Source organism: Macaca fascicularis, chromosome 10 (genome assembly GCF_037993035.2).
Source record: "Macaca fascicularis isolate 582-1 chromosome 10, T2T-MFA8v1.1".
NCBI classification, from domain to species: Eukaryota; Metazoa; Chordata; class Mammalia; order Primates; family Cercopithecidae; genus Macaca; species Macaca fascicularis.
Window position 1 is genome coordinate 15,893,633 of NC_088384.1, and position 18,304 is coordinate 15,911,936.

General features: G+C 37.8%; 1 protein-coding gene across 50 annotated transcripts in view; it reads left to right on the top strand.

Moving 5' to 3' along the window:
* The window catches only part of RBFOX2 (RNA binding fox-1 homolog 2), a 296,488-nt gene that overhangs the window by 270,291 nt on the left and 7,893 nt on the right, over positions 1-18,304 (top strand). For 12 of the 50 annotated variants that reach the window (XM_005567438.4, XM_065522200.2, XM_005567439.4 and 9 more), the window contains 4 exons: positions 3,402-3,455; positions 3,577-3,669; positions 4,825-4,957; positions 8,681-8,720. In XM_005567438.4, the coding sequence (XP_005567495.1) occupies positions 3,402-3,455; positions 3,577-3,669; positions 4,825-4,957; positions 8,681-8,720 (320 nt within the window). Of the gene's footprint in view, positions 1-3,401; positions 3,456-3,576; positions 3,670-4,812; positions 4,958-8,680; positions 8,721-12,170; positions 12,214-14,368; positions 14,401-14,565; positions 14,643-18,304 lie in introns of all 50 variants that reach the window. The other 38 variants (XM_074003850.1, XM_074003852.1, XM_005567434.5 and 35 more) reach the window with 9 other exon arrangements.

The following is an 18,304-nucleotide window of genomic DNA, read 5'->3' on the forward strand; positions in this document are numbered from 1 at the left end:
GTTTTGCAGACTGTGTTGTGCAGAGCCAGTTTGGGGGAGAAAAAAGAAACCAAATTGATTGAATCCTAAGGTCTCAGCTGTACTGTAATCTGAGCAATTTATGGTTCTGCATAAGATTTTACTAATATCTAGAATAAAGGGGGGAGTGTCTGCTGCTTTTGTAAAAAGTTTGAACCTACTGTTAGAGTGTGGCTGTATGTGCCACTAATGTCTTAAGAAGAAACGTATTGGTATTGACTATATCCCATAAAGTCTTCAATAAATATATTCAGCCCAGCTTTTCACAGAGATGATACAAATTTATCAGCATAATTTGCGTTTTTCCTACTCCTTTTATCGGTATGATACCACTGCCTCCCACTTTAACTTTTATTTTCTTTTCACTGTTCTTACAAAAACAAGTCTCTACAATTTTGATAAAAACTCAAAGTAAACAAAATAGAAAGGAGAGGCAAAGAATGTCAAATTTTCTTTACTTCTGGGAGAAATACTGTGACAGAAAGCGCCTCTGACTGGAATTCAGAAAACAGACATTCTGCTTCTAGGTTTGACACTTTATTTACTCCGTGACAGTGGACCAGTTTTTTAACCTGATTCTGTTTTCGTATTTATAAATTAAGACCACAGATTTTTGGCACCAGGATTTTTTTAGAAATTATTGAAACTCAACCCTCCCAGCTTATTATTAGGAAATGAGACCCAGAAAAGTATAATATTGACCTCAGATTGCAGATGTGGTATCTGTTTTACCTTCCTCCTTGGGTTTTGTGCAGGTCAAAAGACATTTGTGAAAATACATTATAATTGTCTAAAACTAAATATATTCAAAGTATTGCTAACAGCATATCAATATACATCCATTATATTAATTTTTGTTTTTGTTTTGGGAGAGAGTCTCTCTGTACTCCTAGGCTGGAGTACAGTGGTGCGATCTCAGCTCACTGCAACCTCCACTTCCTGGGTCCAAGCAATTCTCGTGCCTCAGCCTCCAGAGTAGCTGGGATTACAGGTGTGTGCCACCACACCCGGCTAATTTTTGTATTTTTAGTAGAGACGAGGTTTTGTCACGTTGGCCAGGCTGGTCTCGAACTTCTAGACTCAGGTGATCCGTCCACCTCAGCCTTCCGAAGTGCTGGGATTACAGGCTTGAGCCACGGTGCCCGCCCATTATGTGGATTTAAAGGGAATGCCCAGGAAATAGTGCCATTGGTAGGAAACAAATTTTTTTTTTTTTCTTTTTTTTTTGGAGACAGAGTCTGGCTCTGTCGCCCAGACTGGGGTGCAGTGGCGCTATCTCGGCTCACTGCAAACTCCGCCTCCCAGGTTCACGCCATTCTCATGCCTCAGCCTCCTGAGTAGCTGGGACTACAGGCACCCGCCACCACACCCGGGTGATTTTTTGTGTTTTTAGTAGAGATGGGGTTTCACCGTGTTAGCCAGGATGGTCTCGATCTCCTGACCTCGTGATCCTCCCGCCTCAGCCTCCCAAAGTGCTGGGATTACAGGCGTGAGCCACCGCGCCCTGCCAAAAAAAGTTCTTTTTTGAAATATTATTCTAAATTAATATTCAGGTTTAGTAGGCAAATATTATTCTAAATTAATATTCAGGTTTAGTAGGCAAATATTCAAAATTAATATTCAGGTTTAGTAGGCAAATATTATTTTAAATTAGTATTCAGGTTTAGTAGGCAAGAAACCTTCTGCTATTGTGTTAAAGGTCCTAAGGAGAATGTGTTGGGTTCGTCCTAATGAATTCTCAGTCAGCATTCTCATTTAGGTTGGTCGGAATCTCTTAATTTGTGCAGAAATGTTGCACAGTATTTGTGTAATTTGATATTGCAGAATATTTGTGCTCTTACAATTCAAGTGGTATTTGCGCCCAAATTTTGCCAAAATTTTATGTGGAATATTGAAGAGACATTGCATTTTATGAGCACATAAAATGATGAATAAGAGGTTGGATTGAATCAGAGTGAATGGATTTTCACTTGAATAATGTTTTGTTTACGGTCATTTAAATCTGGTAATTTCAGTAATTCTTTTGAAAAGACCAGTTGTGGCTGGGTGCAGTGGCTCACACCTGCAATCCCCAGCACTTTGGGAGGCCGAGGTGGGTGGATCACTTAAGGTCAGGAGTTCAAGACCAGCCTGGCCAACATGGTGAAACCCCATCTCTACTGAAAGTATAAAACTAGCCAGGCATGGTGGTGCGTGCCTGTAGTCCCAGCTACTTGGGAGGCTGAGGCATGAGAATCACTTGAACCCAGGAGGCGGAGGTTGTGGTGAGCTGAAATTGAGCCACTATACTCCAGCCTGGGCAACAAAGCAAGACTCTCTCTCAAAAAAAAAAAAAAAAAAAGAAGAAGAAGAGGCCAATTCTCGCCCTTTTCTTTTCATTCGTATATTTACAGAATAATGTGGCACAATGCTAGGGTCTTAATATAAAAGAAGACAAATGAGTCAGAAAAATAATGTAGAGTATTTTTGCTTATTATATGTAAAATTCAAGTAATAAAATAAAGTTTTCATGTGGAATTCTACTTTTATTCACTCTCAGTGAGCAATAATACATTATTCCTTTTTAAAATATACTTGCCATATTCTTATAAATATAAAAAAGGGAAAGAAGAAATAAAGTTGACATTAAACATAATGTTATTTGGAAACTCTTAATATTTATAAATATTTAAGGTAACATTCCACAGTATTCTGGTGTTCTTTAACTAAAAAGTCTGATTAACTTAAAGGTGATTGTTACACATTAGAGCCTCAGAAAACATGCACTGAAGTTGGGAATGTACTTTGAATTTTATGATTTCATGTCTTTCATTTTTTAGTTGGTGAACCCTAATAAAATCCCAATGGTAAATCCCAGTGAAAGTGGATTTCAGTTTACCTGGAATACCAGCATTGACTCAAGCATGGAGTCAAAGATCTAGGTTAAATTTGAGTTCAGCCCATGGATACTTTTATTAAAACAGCTAGAGTAATAAGCAGGGTTAAGAAAGTGCATCACAGTGTGGTACAGAATGACATATAGTCGGCCTTCTTTCTTTTTTTAAATGAAGGATAGGTCATCCAGGGTAATTCTGTGAGAACACTGTACCAAACTCTAGGATTTATTTCTATTTATTTTTTCTCCTCTCATTCCCTCTCCATCTTCCTCCTCCTAACATCATGACCCCTGCCAAGCCCCCCAACCCCAACCCTTCATTATCTCTTCACTGTGTGCTAGTTCTACTATTGTTGCTCTCTCATGTAAACCCCAAGCTGGAATTCCAAAGAGAAGTTGGTAATAGGCAAAAATAGCCCCAGAGATGGCCGAAGCCAACTTGACATGCATTGATCATCCCTTTCCTCAAGTAGTCTTAAATGCTCACCCTCCTTTTTGTGTGTTTCAGGTTGGAAATTAAGCCCAGTAGTTGGAGCTGTATATGGTCCGGAGTTATATGCAGGTAGTATTTAAGTAAATGTTTCCACTTGTGCTATTTAATTGTAATAGCATCTGTTGTTTTTCAATTTGCTATTCCTTTTTAATCTTTTTGCATTTTTTAATTTTTTTAAAAATCCAATCAGCATCCAGCTTTCAAGCAGATGTGTCCCTAGGCAATGATGCAGCAGTGCCCCTGTCAGGAAGAGGGGGTATCAACACTTACATTCCTTTAATCAGTAAGTAGCCTATGTTGGCCTGGCATAGATTTTGACTATTGTGAGTGAACTGTCATGTACTGGGTTTTTTGTTTGTTTGTTTGTTGTTTTTTTTCCTAGTATAGTACATAACTGAAATGGAAATTTCTTGAGAGGGATGTTAAATACTATCCCAGTGCCCTGTCCTGCTTTACCTGTGCTAGAATTTTCCTGACCAAATATTAAGATGGCACAAAGCAGAAATAGTTGGATAAATGTAGAGGGGGTAAGGGCAATGAAGAATATTTTAGTCTGTACTTGATGATAAAGAAAACAAAAGAAGCAAGTATGTGTAGAGCATATTATACATTTCCTTGGCAAGTCAGCCACAGGTTCTCCAGCAGAGGATCACTTAGAAGTACCTTCAATATTATTGATTATTATCAGCTCCCTTGATCTCTCTAAAGTCATTTTGACCTGAGCCATTTTACTGCAGCAAGAGGTATAATTAAACAGGACTCAGTGGACATGGAATCAATGTCTCTGCATGCTTTCCAAAGGACAGCACACTTAAAATCGGCTCTTAGAAATTGTCTGCCTCTTTAAAGGACAGGGGAGGAGTGGTTTCCCCCACCTTACATTTGTGGATTAAAATGTTTTAAATAAAAGAATGAAATTGACTAATGAAATGTCTAAAGACTATTATGTACCTTGGAGGTTGGTACCATGTAAAAATCTCAAAAGAATGTTCTTTTGAGTAGTAATTATTATGTGCACATAGTAACATTTGGAAGCAGGGTTAATAACTGACCGGTTGAAGAGTTTATGTCAATCTGATTTAGACTGCCCACAGTAATTTGTCTCTTATGATGGCAGTCATTCTCAGAGCTTCTTGACCTGTTTCTCAGCAGCTTGCATTGTAAAGCCGAAATTGAGAAGGAACAGAGAAAGCTCACTCAAGATTTGTGATGAATGAGGCATGGAATCTTTTGCTTTTGCTTGTGGGGTCTCTCTTTCCATTTCTTCCCCACTGAGAGACCCAGGGTAGAAGGTTTATTGAATGCATGCCACCTTTTCAAAAAACATGTGGTTTGTATCTTTTCATCTTTTCTATCATTGGTTCATAGCAAGTTGTGACTATGTACCCTCTATTGAATGCAAGTTGAAATTTCTGTCATATTTTGGGTCTCCCTTTAGTTCCTGGCTTCCCTTACCCTACTGCAGCCACCACGGCAGCCGCTTTCAGAGGAGCCCATTTGAGGGGCAGAGGGCGGACAGTATATGGTGCAGTCCGAGCGGTACCTCCAACAGCCATCCCCGCCTATCCAGGGTAAGCATTAGATTCCAAAATCAATATGTTTCTGAAATAAGCAGTTGGACCAAAAAAGAATACCATGGCCCTCTCATAACTTCTGGGATGTTGCCGTGTCACAGAGTAGACATTCAATGAATATTTGCAAATTGACAGATTAGATGACAAAAACCAAAATATACCATCATCAGAATGTAACAAACTGTCAATTCATTATATAAGTCTTCATTTTGGCCACCTTAAGCCCTCATGGTAATGGCTTAAGACAGTAGCCAGAACTGTCTTGTGTTTACTAGCAGTGTGTTGGCATGAAGTTCACTCAGCAGCGCACGAATATGGATTAACATTACTGCAGAGAACCAAAAGAGGAGCTCGAGATTGTAGTACAAGCCTGCATCTGCTGTGTTCACCCCTTATCACCACCCCGTGTTGGGGCGGAGGCTGTCACATGTGTCCTCCCCTTTGGTTTCACTGCCTGGGTGGTGAGCAGCAGAGCTAGTTACCCACAATGGATTTGCTTTCTTTGTAGGAAACGGATTAAAAGAGGTTAATTCTAAGATGAACCAAGTCCAATTGAATCAAGGGAGAAAGGGAGAAGTAGGAAGAATTAACTGCAGTTGGCTTCTGAATGATGGTAAAACGACGACTGTAGCTGAGCATCCTTCACCGTTTGATTTTTTTATGGAGGGTGTCTCATGCAGTGGAATGATTCCATAGCAACAAATAAATCCTTTGCTACTGAATGGGGAAAAGGAGTGAAGATGGCAGGTTTTGTTTTTAGGGGTTTCTCAGTGTCAGCCTAAAATGTAAATTTTTATAAAGAGTGGCCTTTCCTCAGTCAGTTGTACCAAGGACTTCCTCATCAAAGATGTGACATTTCTCTTCATCTTTTCTCTGCCAGATATGTCAATATGACAGATTTTTTTTTGTATTCTTACGGAGGAATAGGTAGCAGCAGAGAAGCTTGTTGGCTGCTACTTAGTTAAAATATAAAGGAAAGGAGCCGCCTTTGTATGTCCTTTTCTGACAGCAAAATTGGCTTAACCTTGAGGTGTACTAATTTAGCATTCATTCATTCATTAATAGACCAAATGGACGTACCATTAGAAGTTCTCCATTCCTCAGAGTTAAAACATTTTTATTAGACAAGGTATGTTGAAGTGGGCAGGCTCCAAAAGACACTGGAAGGGAACTGCTTCAGAAATTAACTTCTGTTTGGAGTTTGTAGACATTTAAATCACATGCATTCCATCATCTCCATCTTATGCCATTACTTACTTTTATTTTAATCCTTTTTCTCTCAACTTGACCTTTGACCTTCAACCTCTGACATCTCTTTAAAGAAGTGAATATGCAGTATTATTTCATCAAGAAGTATTCAAATGAAACATTAAAAGGAATCTTTTGGAAGTTTTACACGCTAGGAAAATTGTTTGTAAAATGTCTTCCATTGTAATCCAAGAGAGTTTACTGTCATGTTTGCAAAGAGAGACTACTCACCAGAAACATGGGACTTCCTTATTTTGTAACACTGCTGAATTACTTTATAAAGTGGTTGAATTTAGTCCTGTTCAATGTAGTCATTTCAGTATATTGGCCAAACTTGAGAACCCCTTCTCTACCAAGTCTGTGTCAGGTATATATTTGCTCAAAGATATTTTAATCTTTATGTCTAATCATATCAATTTCTGTGCATTACATTGAACACTGATTTCCCATGTTTTCTTTTTATTAACTAAACCACCTGTTTACATGGAAGATGGCAAGGAATAAGTCCAGTATTTCATGGGAATGGCCTAGAATTGCTTTTCAGCTTAGTAAACTAATTTCATCATTAATCATTATGTTCTAGCCTCCTTGTGGCATTTGATATGGAGAATATTGGAATTCTTCTAGAATGTGAATGAATATTCCCAATAAGTTATTTGACTTAGGGTAAAATGTATTTGTGTTTTTAATGCCAGCCCTTCTTTATAGAAGGCTTGTTTGTAAATCTTTACCTATATTCCCTTACTAAGATCTTTGAAGTTTAGTTAATCACCACTTGGCCTCAGTGCTTTCCATTTTATCAGCCTTCTCATTTTGAACAAGTTGTTTTTTTCACTAAAATGCAATTGAGAGGCAGATTACTTTCTAATATCAGACTTTAACTGCAACTGGAGACTATGAAAATGAATGGGACTTAGCTAAATGAGCATTAGAGATGAGTTTGATTTGCCTGTTGTGTGATACAAGGGCATAGCATATTTGGGGCATTCCAAAATGTGACCATACTATCCTGTAAATACAACCAAATGTCATTGGAAATAGAATTAAGAAACATTACACCTACCTGTAAGAAACAAGTTATTTCATATTCAAGTTAAAAATATGATTTGATGACTTTACTTGTCAGCTTGTTTATTGTAACAGAGAAGGTAGTGGTGAAAATTTCCAGCTTTTTAGTTGAATAACCAATAAGCATGTAAATTAAAACAATCTGATCTTGACTTAACAGAGATGAAGAAGAAAGTTTTATCTTTTATCTCTACTGCTATTCCATGTCTTTTGGTCCCAAAATAATGTTTTTGGGGAAGTCTGTATGCACAAAAGTACCTCAAAAGGTTGGAAATCTGTATTTAAGAATATAGTGTTGCTTAGGTTTTTTTTTTTTTTTAAGAAAAAGTCATGCATTGTCTGTTTGCTACAAATTCATTATCTAAACAGGAAAATAAACCTTCTATTCTTAACCAGCTACCTTCTCAGTTTTATTCTTTTAAATAAGACAGGGCGATCTTTGGTCAAGCCCAGAACTTCAGTTATCAATTGTAGTTTTCAGAATTCCATGAATACTCTTATGGTCAAAAAAGAACCCTTAAAATCTTCCAGTTACTCCTTCCCACTCTGGATTATATTGTTACTATCTGGGATCCCCACTGCACCTTTCAATTCTTGGACCTTGGACCAATCACCTTAACCTTTAGCTCATTATCTCTGCTTGTGAAAGCAATGCATTGTGGGTATTTTTGGTTGTGTTTTTTTTTTTTAATTACATTTCTCTGTTTACTTTGGTCAGAATTGATTGACTTGTTTTTCTGAGGTGTTGCATTGGTTCTTAAAATGCTGAATAATAATACTTTGCATGCTTGTGTGATCAGCCAAATCTTATCGCATGTCTAATGTGCAGGGTAAAAAGCAGGTGATGTATGGATATCAGAAAAACATTTACGTATTATTACAATACTGAAAACAAAATACTTAAATGTAATTTAAAAACGTACTTTGCATACAGGCCCTGCCCTAGTGGAATTCTTTGGGTTCAGTTTTTCATGTTAAACTCCTCTTCACCCCCACCCTATTTTGTAAGCTCTTTAAAAAGAAACTTCCTCCTAGGGCAAGCTGATTTTTTAAAATACTCCATATACAAAAAGTTGTTTCCAAGCCAGCAGATTTTGGATAGATAAAATAGGCTCTTCCAGGAGTGCTTTTTATTGTGTGAATCCTACTTTAATTACCGAATATCCAGGTTGCGCATTCCAGTTTTGCACACCTTTCCCTCTCCTCGCATGTCCCGGAGCTGTGTAACCTTCGTGTGCACTTTCACATTTTCTCACCAACCTGCCGAGGCCCCAAGCCCAGGTTATGTATTCATACATCACCTGCCTGTGTAGAGCGCATGTGCATGCTGCCGTCCTCAATAACCGGAATGTGTTTCTGTTCTTTTGTTTTTTTTGTTTTTGTTTTTGTGTGGATTTTCTGCAGTGTGGTTTACCAGGACGGATTTTACGGTGCTGACCTCTATGTAAGTACACACACTGGGGCCTTCTCGACCCCATCCCCTGACAAGCCAGCCTTTTTTTTCTGTTCTTTGGTTTGGTTTGTTTTTTTTCCTTTTAATTTATTTAATTTTTATTTTCTTTTTCCTTGTGGATATATATATATATATATTTATATATTTAAGAATGCAAGCATGCTTCTCTGCCACTGCGCTTGCCCCTGGGTGCAAAAACTAAGCCTTTGGGTTTCCTGATCATTGCAAGGGTCAGTCTACTGGACATATTCTTTTCCCTTCCCTATACCCACAGATGTTCTGTGGATCATTAATTTACTTGTGAGATGATCAGCAGGTTTAAAGTCTTTTACGATTGTCGTGTCATTTGCATACATAAATAACAGGACCAGCTTAGCCTTAAACCAGCTCTCTCCCTTTTCTGCTTTTCTTCTCATTTCACATCCCTCTTTAGGTCATTAGAGCTGTGATTTATGTAGAGGTTAATAAGCTTTCTGAACTGTACATTTTCCTATTTTACATACTTTGAGAGAATATGACCTTGTGATAGCCAAATAAGGAACCGATGCCAGCAAAGAGTGTGTAGTAATGAGAAATCTCCAGATATTTAGTTATTAAGAGCCATTGGGGGAAATGAGTAGCATAATCAGCAACCCAGACTCTTCTTACAGCCATTTGACTATCATAGAAGATTTGCTGATTCTACTAGCCATATTAATATGTACTCCATTATTTAAACTGTCTAGCTATCACTAAAGTTCCGTGATTGGTTTGTCATGTATTATTTAAAATGTGGACAAAGTGATATAATTGACAAACTAGAAATTTTTGAGTTTTGAAGTATTTTATTATGACCTCTCCAGATGGACTTTTTCTGAATGCAAGCTTGATTTAGTCACTCAAGTCATCAAGGGAAAATTTTTTATAAGAAAAACTTGTCAGCATGAAATGATTGTGTGGGGATTGGTTAAAATTGTCTAGAAATGCTTTCTCCACCCTTACTTTCCAAAATCAGTAAGAGGACCTTTTTAGTGAACTGTTTGCACAGTCTACCAGAGATTCTCAAGCAACCTAAAAAAGTTAATGTACTTTCAGAATGCACTCAGAGGTTTTGTGTTTTGCAGGAAGTAGAGATGAGATAATACAGTTATTCGAGGTACAGGTGACTCACGCATACTACTTAGAGTAGGCCTGTAAGGTATGCCTTAATTTAATAACTACTTGAAGGAACCTTAGCCATGATTTGGTCCAACCTCCTAAATTATAGATATATTTCTCAGAGACTTACCCAGAACTACATAAATTATTAATACAGTCAGGCATAAAACCCAACCAGTCCATATTTCACTACCTCTCTTTGAACTTTAGTTAAAATCCACCTCTTTCCTCAAAATATTTTCAGCAAGTAATGAAAGATATCTTTTTTCCTATGTTCACAATGAAGCCTGAGAACTGGGGAATCTATCCTACTTTTACACCAGATTACACATTTCTAAATACACATACTTAAATATGATGGTCGCATGTACATCTCCCATATACATTAGTGTTCATATTCTCATGAAACTCATCTTTGTTATTTAACTTGTTTTCTTGAAATCTGATCTATTAGAGCAAGATTTTCCATTTGGATTATTTCTTAAATCAAGTTTTTTTCTCTAACGTGTTTCTTATTTGGGGATTTTTTTTTTTTTTCTTAAATACAATCTATTTCTGCCTTATTAAGACTTGCCTACTTTGGGCCGGGCACAGTGGCTCACGCCTATAATCCCAACACTTTGGGAGGCCAAGGCAGGCAGATCACGAGGTCAGGAGATCAAGACCATCCTGACTAACATGGTGAAACCCCATCTCTACTAAAAATACAAAAAAATAGCCGGGCGTGGTGGCAGACGCCTGTAGTCCCAGCTACTCGGGAGGCTGAGGCAGGAGAATGGCGTGAACCCGGGAGGCAGAGCTTGCAGTGAGCCAAGATTGTGCCACTGCACTCCAGCCTGGGTGACAGAGCGAGACTCCGTCTCAAAAAAAAAAAAAGACTTTCCTACTTTGGCCGGGCATGGTCGCTTATGTGTGTAATCCCAGCACTTTGGGAGGCCAAGGCGGGCAGATCACTTGAAGTCAGGAGTTCAAGACCAGCCTGGCCAACATGGCAAAACTCATCTCTACTAAAAATACAAAAGTTAGCCAGGCGTGGTGGCACACACTTGTAGTTTCAGCTACTTGGGGGACGGAGGCAGGAGAATCACTTGAACCCTGGAGGCAGAGGTTGCAGTGAGCCGAGATCACAACACTGCACTCCAGCCTGGGTGACAGAGCTAGACTTCGTCTCAAAAAAAAAAAAAAAAGACTTGTCTACTTCAACCTTGTTAAGTCAACCAACCCAATTTTTTTTAACAGTTCTCTTATTTCCTTACTTTACAATGTAAGATTTTGAGACACATGATTTTTCTGTTCTTGTTACTAAAATACTCGTTTTTATTTTTCTGGTTTTTTTTTTAAATCTACTAACTGGATTACCTTGCTGAGCTAAACACAAGTAATTCCGTGATTTTGCTGAAATAATTTTTTTTGACCAGTGGCCCCTTGTTAATGAAAGTAATTAATAGTAATGTTATTATTTTTTAGTTCTTACCTTAAAGCAGAGTTACTTAGAGAAAAAAAGTTGGTCACTAGTGCTGAAATAACATCCACGCCCACACATGAGAAGCAAGAATATGAGGTAACTACTGAGTTAGGCCTAATACAACTGTCACTTTTAAAACTGCGTATTCTATATTCCACATGTGAGGGAGCAAAGAATACTTCTTCAGAAACACAGACAACAAAAAGCTGTCATTGTGCCTTTGAGTTTGTGCTACTTCTCTCCGTACATTTCTCATCTGTGGAAATCTGTCAGTATACATTTAGTTCTTATTTCCTCCGAAAGGCATCTTAGAAATAGAAGGAATAGAGAGTTTAGTATAAAAAGTGCACCGAATTGGAGCTTGAAGAGAAGACACGAGGGAAAAGATTTTAAATTGCTGGTTATGCTTAGTTAAGTGAATTTAGGCTATTAATTGTGCAAAGTTTTTGTAATCCCTTTCACTGTCCCATTCGTAGACAGTGATTCCTGCTAGCCATTTTCTTTCTGTTTCTTTTATGGCACATTCCTCTCTGGAGAACTGATCTAGCAATTGTGTTCCTAGTTTGTAAAGAGACCCACCGTGATAGGATTTGGGAGTGTGGCAGCTAGATTATGTATCCACCCCTCCCTCTTCTTTTTTGGCCAGTAGAAAAGGCATAGTTCGCCCTGATTCACTTTTTAAATGGGATAACAAACTGCTCCTAATTCACCTCCTGTGAAAAGCATGCTTGCATCCAAAGGAAAGAAAAGGCTGGTGGGCCCCTTAGCGGGCTTTTTGTATGATTGTTTTCCTTCCACAGCTGTGTTTTTTGAACTGCTCTTCCTGTGTTCTGTTATAGAATAGTCTTACAGGAACCAATCATTAGCGCTAAAATACCTCAGGTAGGAGTGCCAGTGTGACCTGCCAATCAATCAGATTGTGGATTGCAGTGAAAAAATTGAATTATACTAACCATTCCAGCTCCACGTTAGAGATGGGAACAGAGGCTTTTTTGGACAATCAAGACTTGTGAGCGTGTGATCTAAGCCCTGCTACCTCAGCAGTGCCCACAGTCACATTCCGTACATAATGGCACTTCCTCCAAAAGTGCTCCTGTCCTCTTGACACATATCCCAGCCAGTTGTGTAATATGCACTGTCCCATCACTGCCACCTCTTTTAATCTGTCAGTCACATTTACCTGTGGTATTTAAACTGTTTTTTTATATTTAGATCTTAGCAGTTAGGGACATTTTCTTACTACTATAAATTTAGAAAAGAGAAAAAAGAGGAAGTAGAACTGTACAAATAGGATTCCTGAATCCCACCTTGGGCCCTGTAGTGAAATATCAGTAGTAGTTGGACTGTGCTGCTATATAAGTTTGAAGTTGCCTTAAAAATCTAGACATACGGGACTCAAACAATGAGACATGCATTTCCCTTGGCCTCTTCTCCTTTCACCCGAGAAGATCAGTGAGTTCATTTTTATAATAGCATACTTGTTAGAAGGATTGCTGATAGCTGGATGCTAGGAGAAAGAAAATAGTCGATGGCTTTTCACAATCCAGTTTATTTATGTGGCTACCCAGCAAGATTTTGGAAATGAACTAATTTGGGGAGATGTGGAATAATAATGTTTAAAAGGTTTGATTTATTGAAAATCATCTCTCATCTACCATAGAAATAATAGGTGGAAGACATCAAGTTGATCATAGCAATTTTTCCCCTTAACCCCAATGTTAAATAATAATAAGATAAAATTTAAATACTTTAAAATTTTTTTCATAAGTACTTTTCAAAGGAGATAGACCTCAATCAAAAGCAGTGACAGTATCACCATTATTGTAAGTTTCTGTGTTACTCACATTTAATCAGTGATGCCATGTTGCCACCAAAGAACTCTATAATATCTCCTAGAGCCATGGTTCTTAGCAGGGGTGGGGAGGTGGGGAGGAAAAAGAGGGAGTCAGAATCTTCCAAGGATAAGTAAAGTGATTCCTGGAGGCCCAGCATTAAACCCACGCTAGCTGGAATACATCTCTGCTCTGCTGTAGTGATTTTAAGCATCACACCGGCCATTCCTTACCCACCCCACCTGCTGCCATCTCCCAACCCTCCTGCTCTATTGATCTATACACTACATGTAGGTAACAAGCTTTCATTTTGTCTGCTGGTCTTGAAATACACACTCTCCTCCTCAGTGTCACATAATGTCATTGTCTTCCGGGTAGAAAGAAGGTGTCTTGACATCACATGCTCACCAAAGTCCTGTTTTAATGTAAACCTAAAACAAAAATATAATAAAATTAAGGGCTAGGTTAAAATCAAGACAAGGCAAAAGTCTACCAGTGTGAGATTAAACTAATAAATATGCAGATACAGGTCAGATATAGGAGGGATTATATTCTATTGTATTTTGCTCTAGATTAAAACACAGCTACAAAACTGTGCCGAAAGATCATATGGTCAACGTGGCAACATCGTAAAGTTAATTAGGTGATAAAATTGGTTCAGAGCAGAGTAGAAAAGCCCTAGGAGATGACATTGAGCCATGAAAAATTGAGACTTTAACAACTGCAGAAAACACTGGAAAGGATCTTAAAGCCAACTTTTCAAAGGCATTTTCCTTTGAAGAAGCTGGAACTTGAAGTCAGAGATATGTTACAGATATGTGAAAAAGTAAAATTCCTAAACACAGGAAATATTTTAGAAGAATGCTGTGGACTAGAATATACGGTTGTTGACAGAGGACAAGCATACATGTGAGTGCTGCGGGTCAGGACTGAATTATATTGCCAGTGTCAGGCAGGTTGAATAGGGGAGCGATGGAGCATTGGACAGCCCCACTGGGGATACCAGGTGTCATTCAGAATGAATTGCGAAAGAATAAGAATAATTATTTTTAAAGGGGCATGTGTGTATCTGAATCAAGCTTAGCCAAGCCAAATTTATCCAGCTATCAGAGTTCCAAAAAGACGTCCGTGTGTGCCCTCCTACATTAGGGTGTGCTGTGGCCATGCTAATCCCCATTTTTTGTTTTATTTCAAATCACACACAGATAGAATCTGCAAACTGCTTCAGATCAAACAGGTCTGATTGTGTGTAAATACATATGTCCTTTTTAATTTTTATTATTAATGGTTGCTTCAGTTTTGCATCAGTGCATGGTTAAAAGCAATACACATCAGCTATTTCATGACTTCATATCTCCAAATGAATTATTTCTCCTCTTTTTTTGTTTGTTTGTTTGTGCAGTCAGCTGAAGAAATGTTAACATCTCACTCTAAATCTCTCAGTGGAGTCTCTGTTCCCTTCTCTGATATAACAGATGGGTTACTGCTTGTTATAATTATTAACATTGTGGTGTGGGCCAGGGCTAGGGTGGGCAAGATTGACTATTTCTTTGGGCTGGGGAGGGGCCAGTCGTTAGGGTATGGAATGTTAACTCAAGTGGTGACTGACTGTTTCCGTAATACCAGGTCGTTGTGGCTGCACGCTCTAGTAATTGAGGCTGTGTACTTCACCGAGCTTGTGGTAGAGCCTAGGGCAAACCGCTGTCCCAAGAGAATGCTGGGATAGATAGAGTTAGCCAATACGAGTCTGAACGTGGTGATTTTGCTGGTTGTTTTAGCTCCAGATGTTGGCATGCTTAGTTTTTAATGTGATTAATAAATGTGGCGCCATATCCCTCCCCACGCCTGAACCCTGTCTCTTCCTCCTCCTTCCCACCCTTGTTCTTTTTGAAAAACTTAAGAAACAGTAATGAAAACCTTGGTGTTTCAAACTGCACTTTGTTCTCATGTTTTATAAAAGCCTTTAGATTTGCTAGTAAGAGTGAAAGTTGAAAAAATGGTTTCTCAGCCTGAAATTTCTATGCACTTTGAAATCTGGAATAGAAATAAATATATCTGAATTTTCTTTGTCTTACATTTTATGATATGTTTTGTTGAATAAAGCAGCAGAAATACTTTCGAGTAAGCGTGTGTGTGTGTGTGTGTGTGTGTGTGAGAGAGAGAGAGAGAGAGAGAGAGAGAGAGGAATACATCCATGACACACAATTAATTTTTCTACTTTTGGAGTAGCCATTAGTGAATTACCAAGTTAGTTTAGTAGGATATTGCCTATTTATCCTAAAATAGTTGTTCTTTTAAAGATTTCTCTGTAATGCCGTTATTATAAAGTAATTAGGAGAATAATCATGTTAAAGTCATCTGTTTTAAAAAAAAAAAAACTATTAATGTGTTTTTTCTTAATGCTGATATTCTTCTCCGGCCTTTTGTTTTCAGTAAAATATTTGCAACCCTGTTCTGTTTCTTCAGAACACACTGTTCTGAAGAAACAGTTCTTCGCTGTTTTGAAAATCAGCGAACTTCATCAAGTTTAAACTTCAAAGTCAGAGTTGACTTATAAAAGAAGGAAACTGCTACAGATAGATTCTCTCCATCTCCTTCAGGATTGGAAGGAACATTCTTTTCCATAGTCTGATCCATTTGAATTGTTTTGGTTAGCAATAACATTACTCCTAAACCACCACGGTTCCGATGGCTTCCTGTAGGCCTAGGAAAATGAGGGGAAACTGATTCTGCCAGCAACCTCACTTAGAACCTGTTTTTTCCAGAATGGGTAGAATACAGCTCAAAGCCATGATTTGCTAGAATACTCAAGATCGTACCTCCAGTAGTACCTCACTCAGTCTTCCTGAGAGTCAGGTGTGAAACCTGCCCTTGGATGAGTACTTTTGAACCTCAATATCCCTTTGCAAGAATTCATACCTCTGCCGTATGGTGTAAGACTTCAGTTTTTAATGTTTTTACTTAGGTAAACACGAATTGGGCTGTAACTGCTTTTATTGCCTTAACTTTAAAAATTTTTTTAATGTTACTCTGATGTTTGGAGTAATACTAAAGAGTATAATGCTTGCATTATAAAGAGTATAATGTTTGCAAAGAAGTTTTACTAAATAGCCCTGCTCTAACTTTACACTAGCAAACAAATTCTAAACTAATGGAACCACCTCTAGTTATAATGAAAAATTACTAGGGCTCATTTTAGTGTTAAAATTCCAACTGTAATTAACGTTTGCTTTGTTTAACAAATGCTTTAAAAAAAAAAAAAGGTAAAGAAATACTTTAGTTAGTTAAATTATGTTGTGGCCAGGATGTACAGCTTTGCCCAGATCTGTCTGGCCTGCCCATTTCCATAGACCTGGCTAGAATTCCGAGGAACCATGTTGATCAGAAACGGGCCCCAAGGGTGCTTCTTGCCATGTTCCCATTCATTACCATTTCATTGTCAGTGTTTGGCAATATTAATTAGTCTTCATATATCTCTAGAAGGGTTTGTGATTAGGAAGGAAATTTTACTTTCTAAGTCACTCATTTGAAAAACAAAGGAGGAATAATGTATAACCACTGAAAGCCAGTCAGGGATTTTTTAAAGTACATTTGAAACTATCCTGAGTTCAAGCAGCATACACTTGAAGAGCAGGAATAAATTTCCCCTCACAGTGCAGTTTCTTCATTTAGAGAAAGCATAAATTATATAAGAAAGAAGCAAAAGGCTTTAGAAGCTCATAAGAAATTATAGGTATTTCTAAATTAAGGTGTGACAGAAATAAAAGAAGCAAGCTAGCACCTGCCACATAAGATGGTGAAGAAGAGCAGGGATCCCATTAGAAAATAGTTGTTCTCAATCCCAAGAAATGATACAGAAGTAAATTTGAAATTTCTGTTGTAGATTTAGAAAAAAATCGAACATTTGAAAAAATAGAAAGTAGAAAACACAGGGCAAAAACCTTCAGATATCCATGAGAAATGGGCACATTTTATCCACAGAAATAAAATGTTCATGCTATTGTTCACTACTGAAATGATATTTAGTTGGGCCAGTTGAACATAGTTGTTTTTGATAGTGAAAGGCCAGTAATAAAAATTTGCATCTGAATTAGGTTTAGGTAAAATAGATGAATTCTAGAAGGGAAAAGAAAAATAATAAAAAGTAGAGTTTGCCACTTTTTAAATTATCCTGTCTCATGTGGCGTTTGTTGTTGTGATTGTCTCTTGAAATGCTTTCTGAAAGAATACATGGTTCTCTTTTGTGTATTTGAGTTACCTAAACTGAGGTGAAATAGAAGGATATGATGGTTTGAAATTCTTTAGGACTGAGAGGATATTTGGACCATTGGAAGAAAAGCTCAGAGTCTACTGTAAGATTAATATGTAAGAATCTCAAAACCTTTTAGGGAAGGAAAATGCAGTTAAATGCTAGAAGCAGGGTTCCTGATCTATTTGGATCCAGCCAAAGAATCCTCAGAAATCTGTAACTGATTTGCTCAAGTATGAAATGTACATCTGAGTTGGCAGACTTCCCATAAAGAGCCAAGTGGTCAATATTTTTGGCTTTGTAGGACATTGGTCTCTGTCACAAGTATTTTCAAAAACAGGTGGCAAGCTGCATTGGCTCACAGGCCAAAGTTTGCTGACCCCTGATCTACACTGTTTTTCCTTCTAAATATTGCCTGATTATCTTAGCTTCTTGGCAAACATGCTAGGCCGGATGGGGCAGAGGTTTCTGTTACATGCTGTGGTCTCTTAGTAATGAATCAATCCAAGAACACATTAGAGAATCTGAAGTCAACACATACAGATTTCATATGTTTTAACTTCATAATTTATATTTCTTGTCAGAGTTCTCCCAACTTGCTGTAAATATTTTTGCTTTTGAAAGTTCCAACAAAGACTGTGAAGTAAGACAGATCCAAAATCGTATCTTCATTGCTTGTATTTAACAGGTACTACCAAAGTTTACTTTTAATACTGTCACAAATTGGAAAGCAAATCCTTGCATATCGTAGGGCTTAATTTTTTATTGGAGGAATAATAACATGCAGACTGATGCAGTTTGAAACATTTTTTTCCCATGTGTGTCTATGTTTGTGTCAGTCCTTGTGTCTACATGTATGTACGTCTGTGTGTGGGCGGGTGTGTGTTTTTCT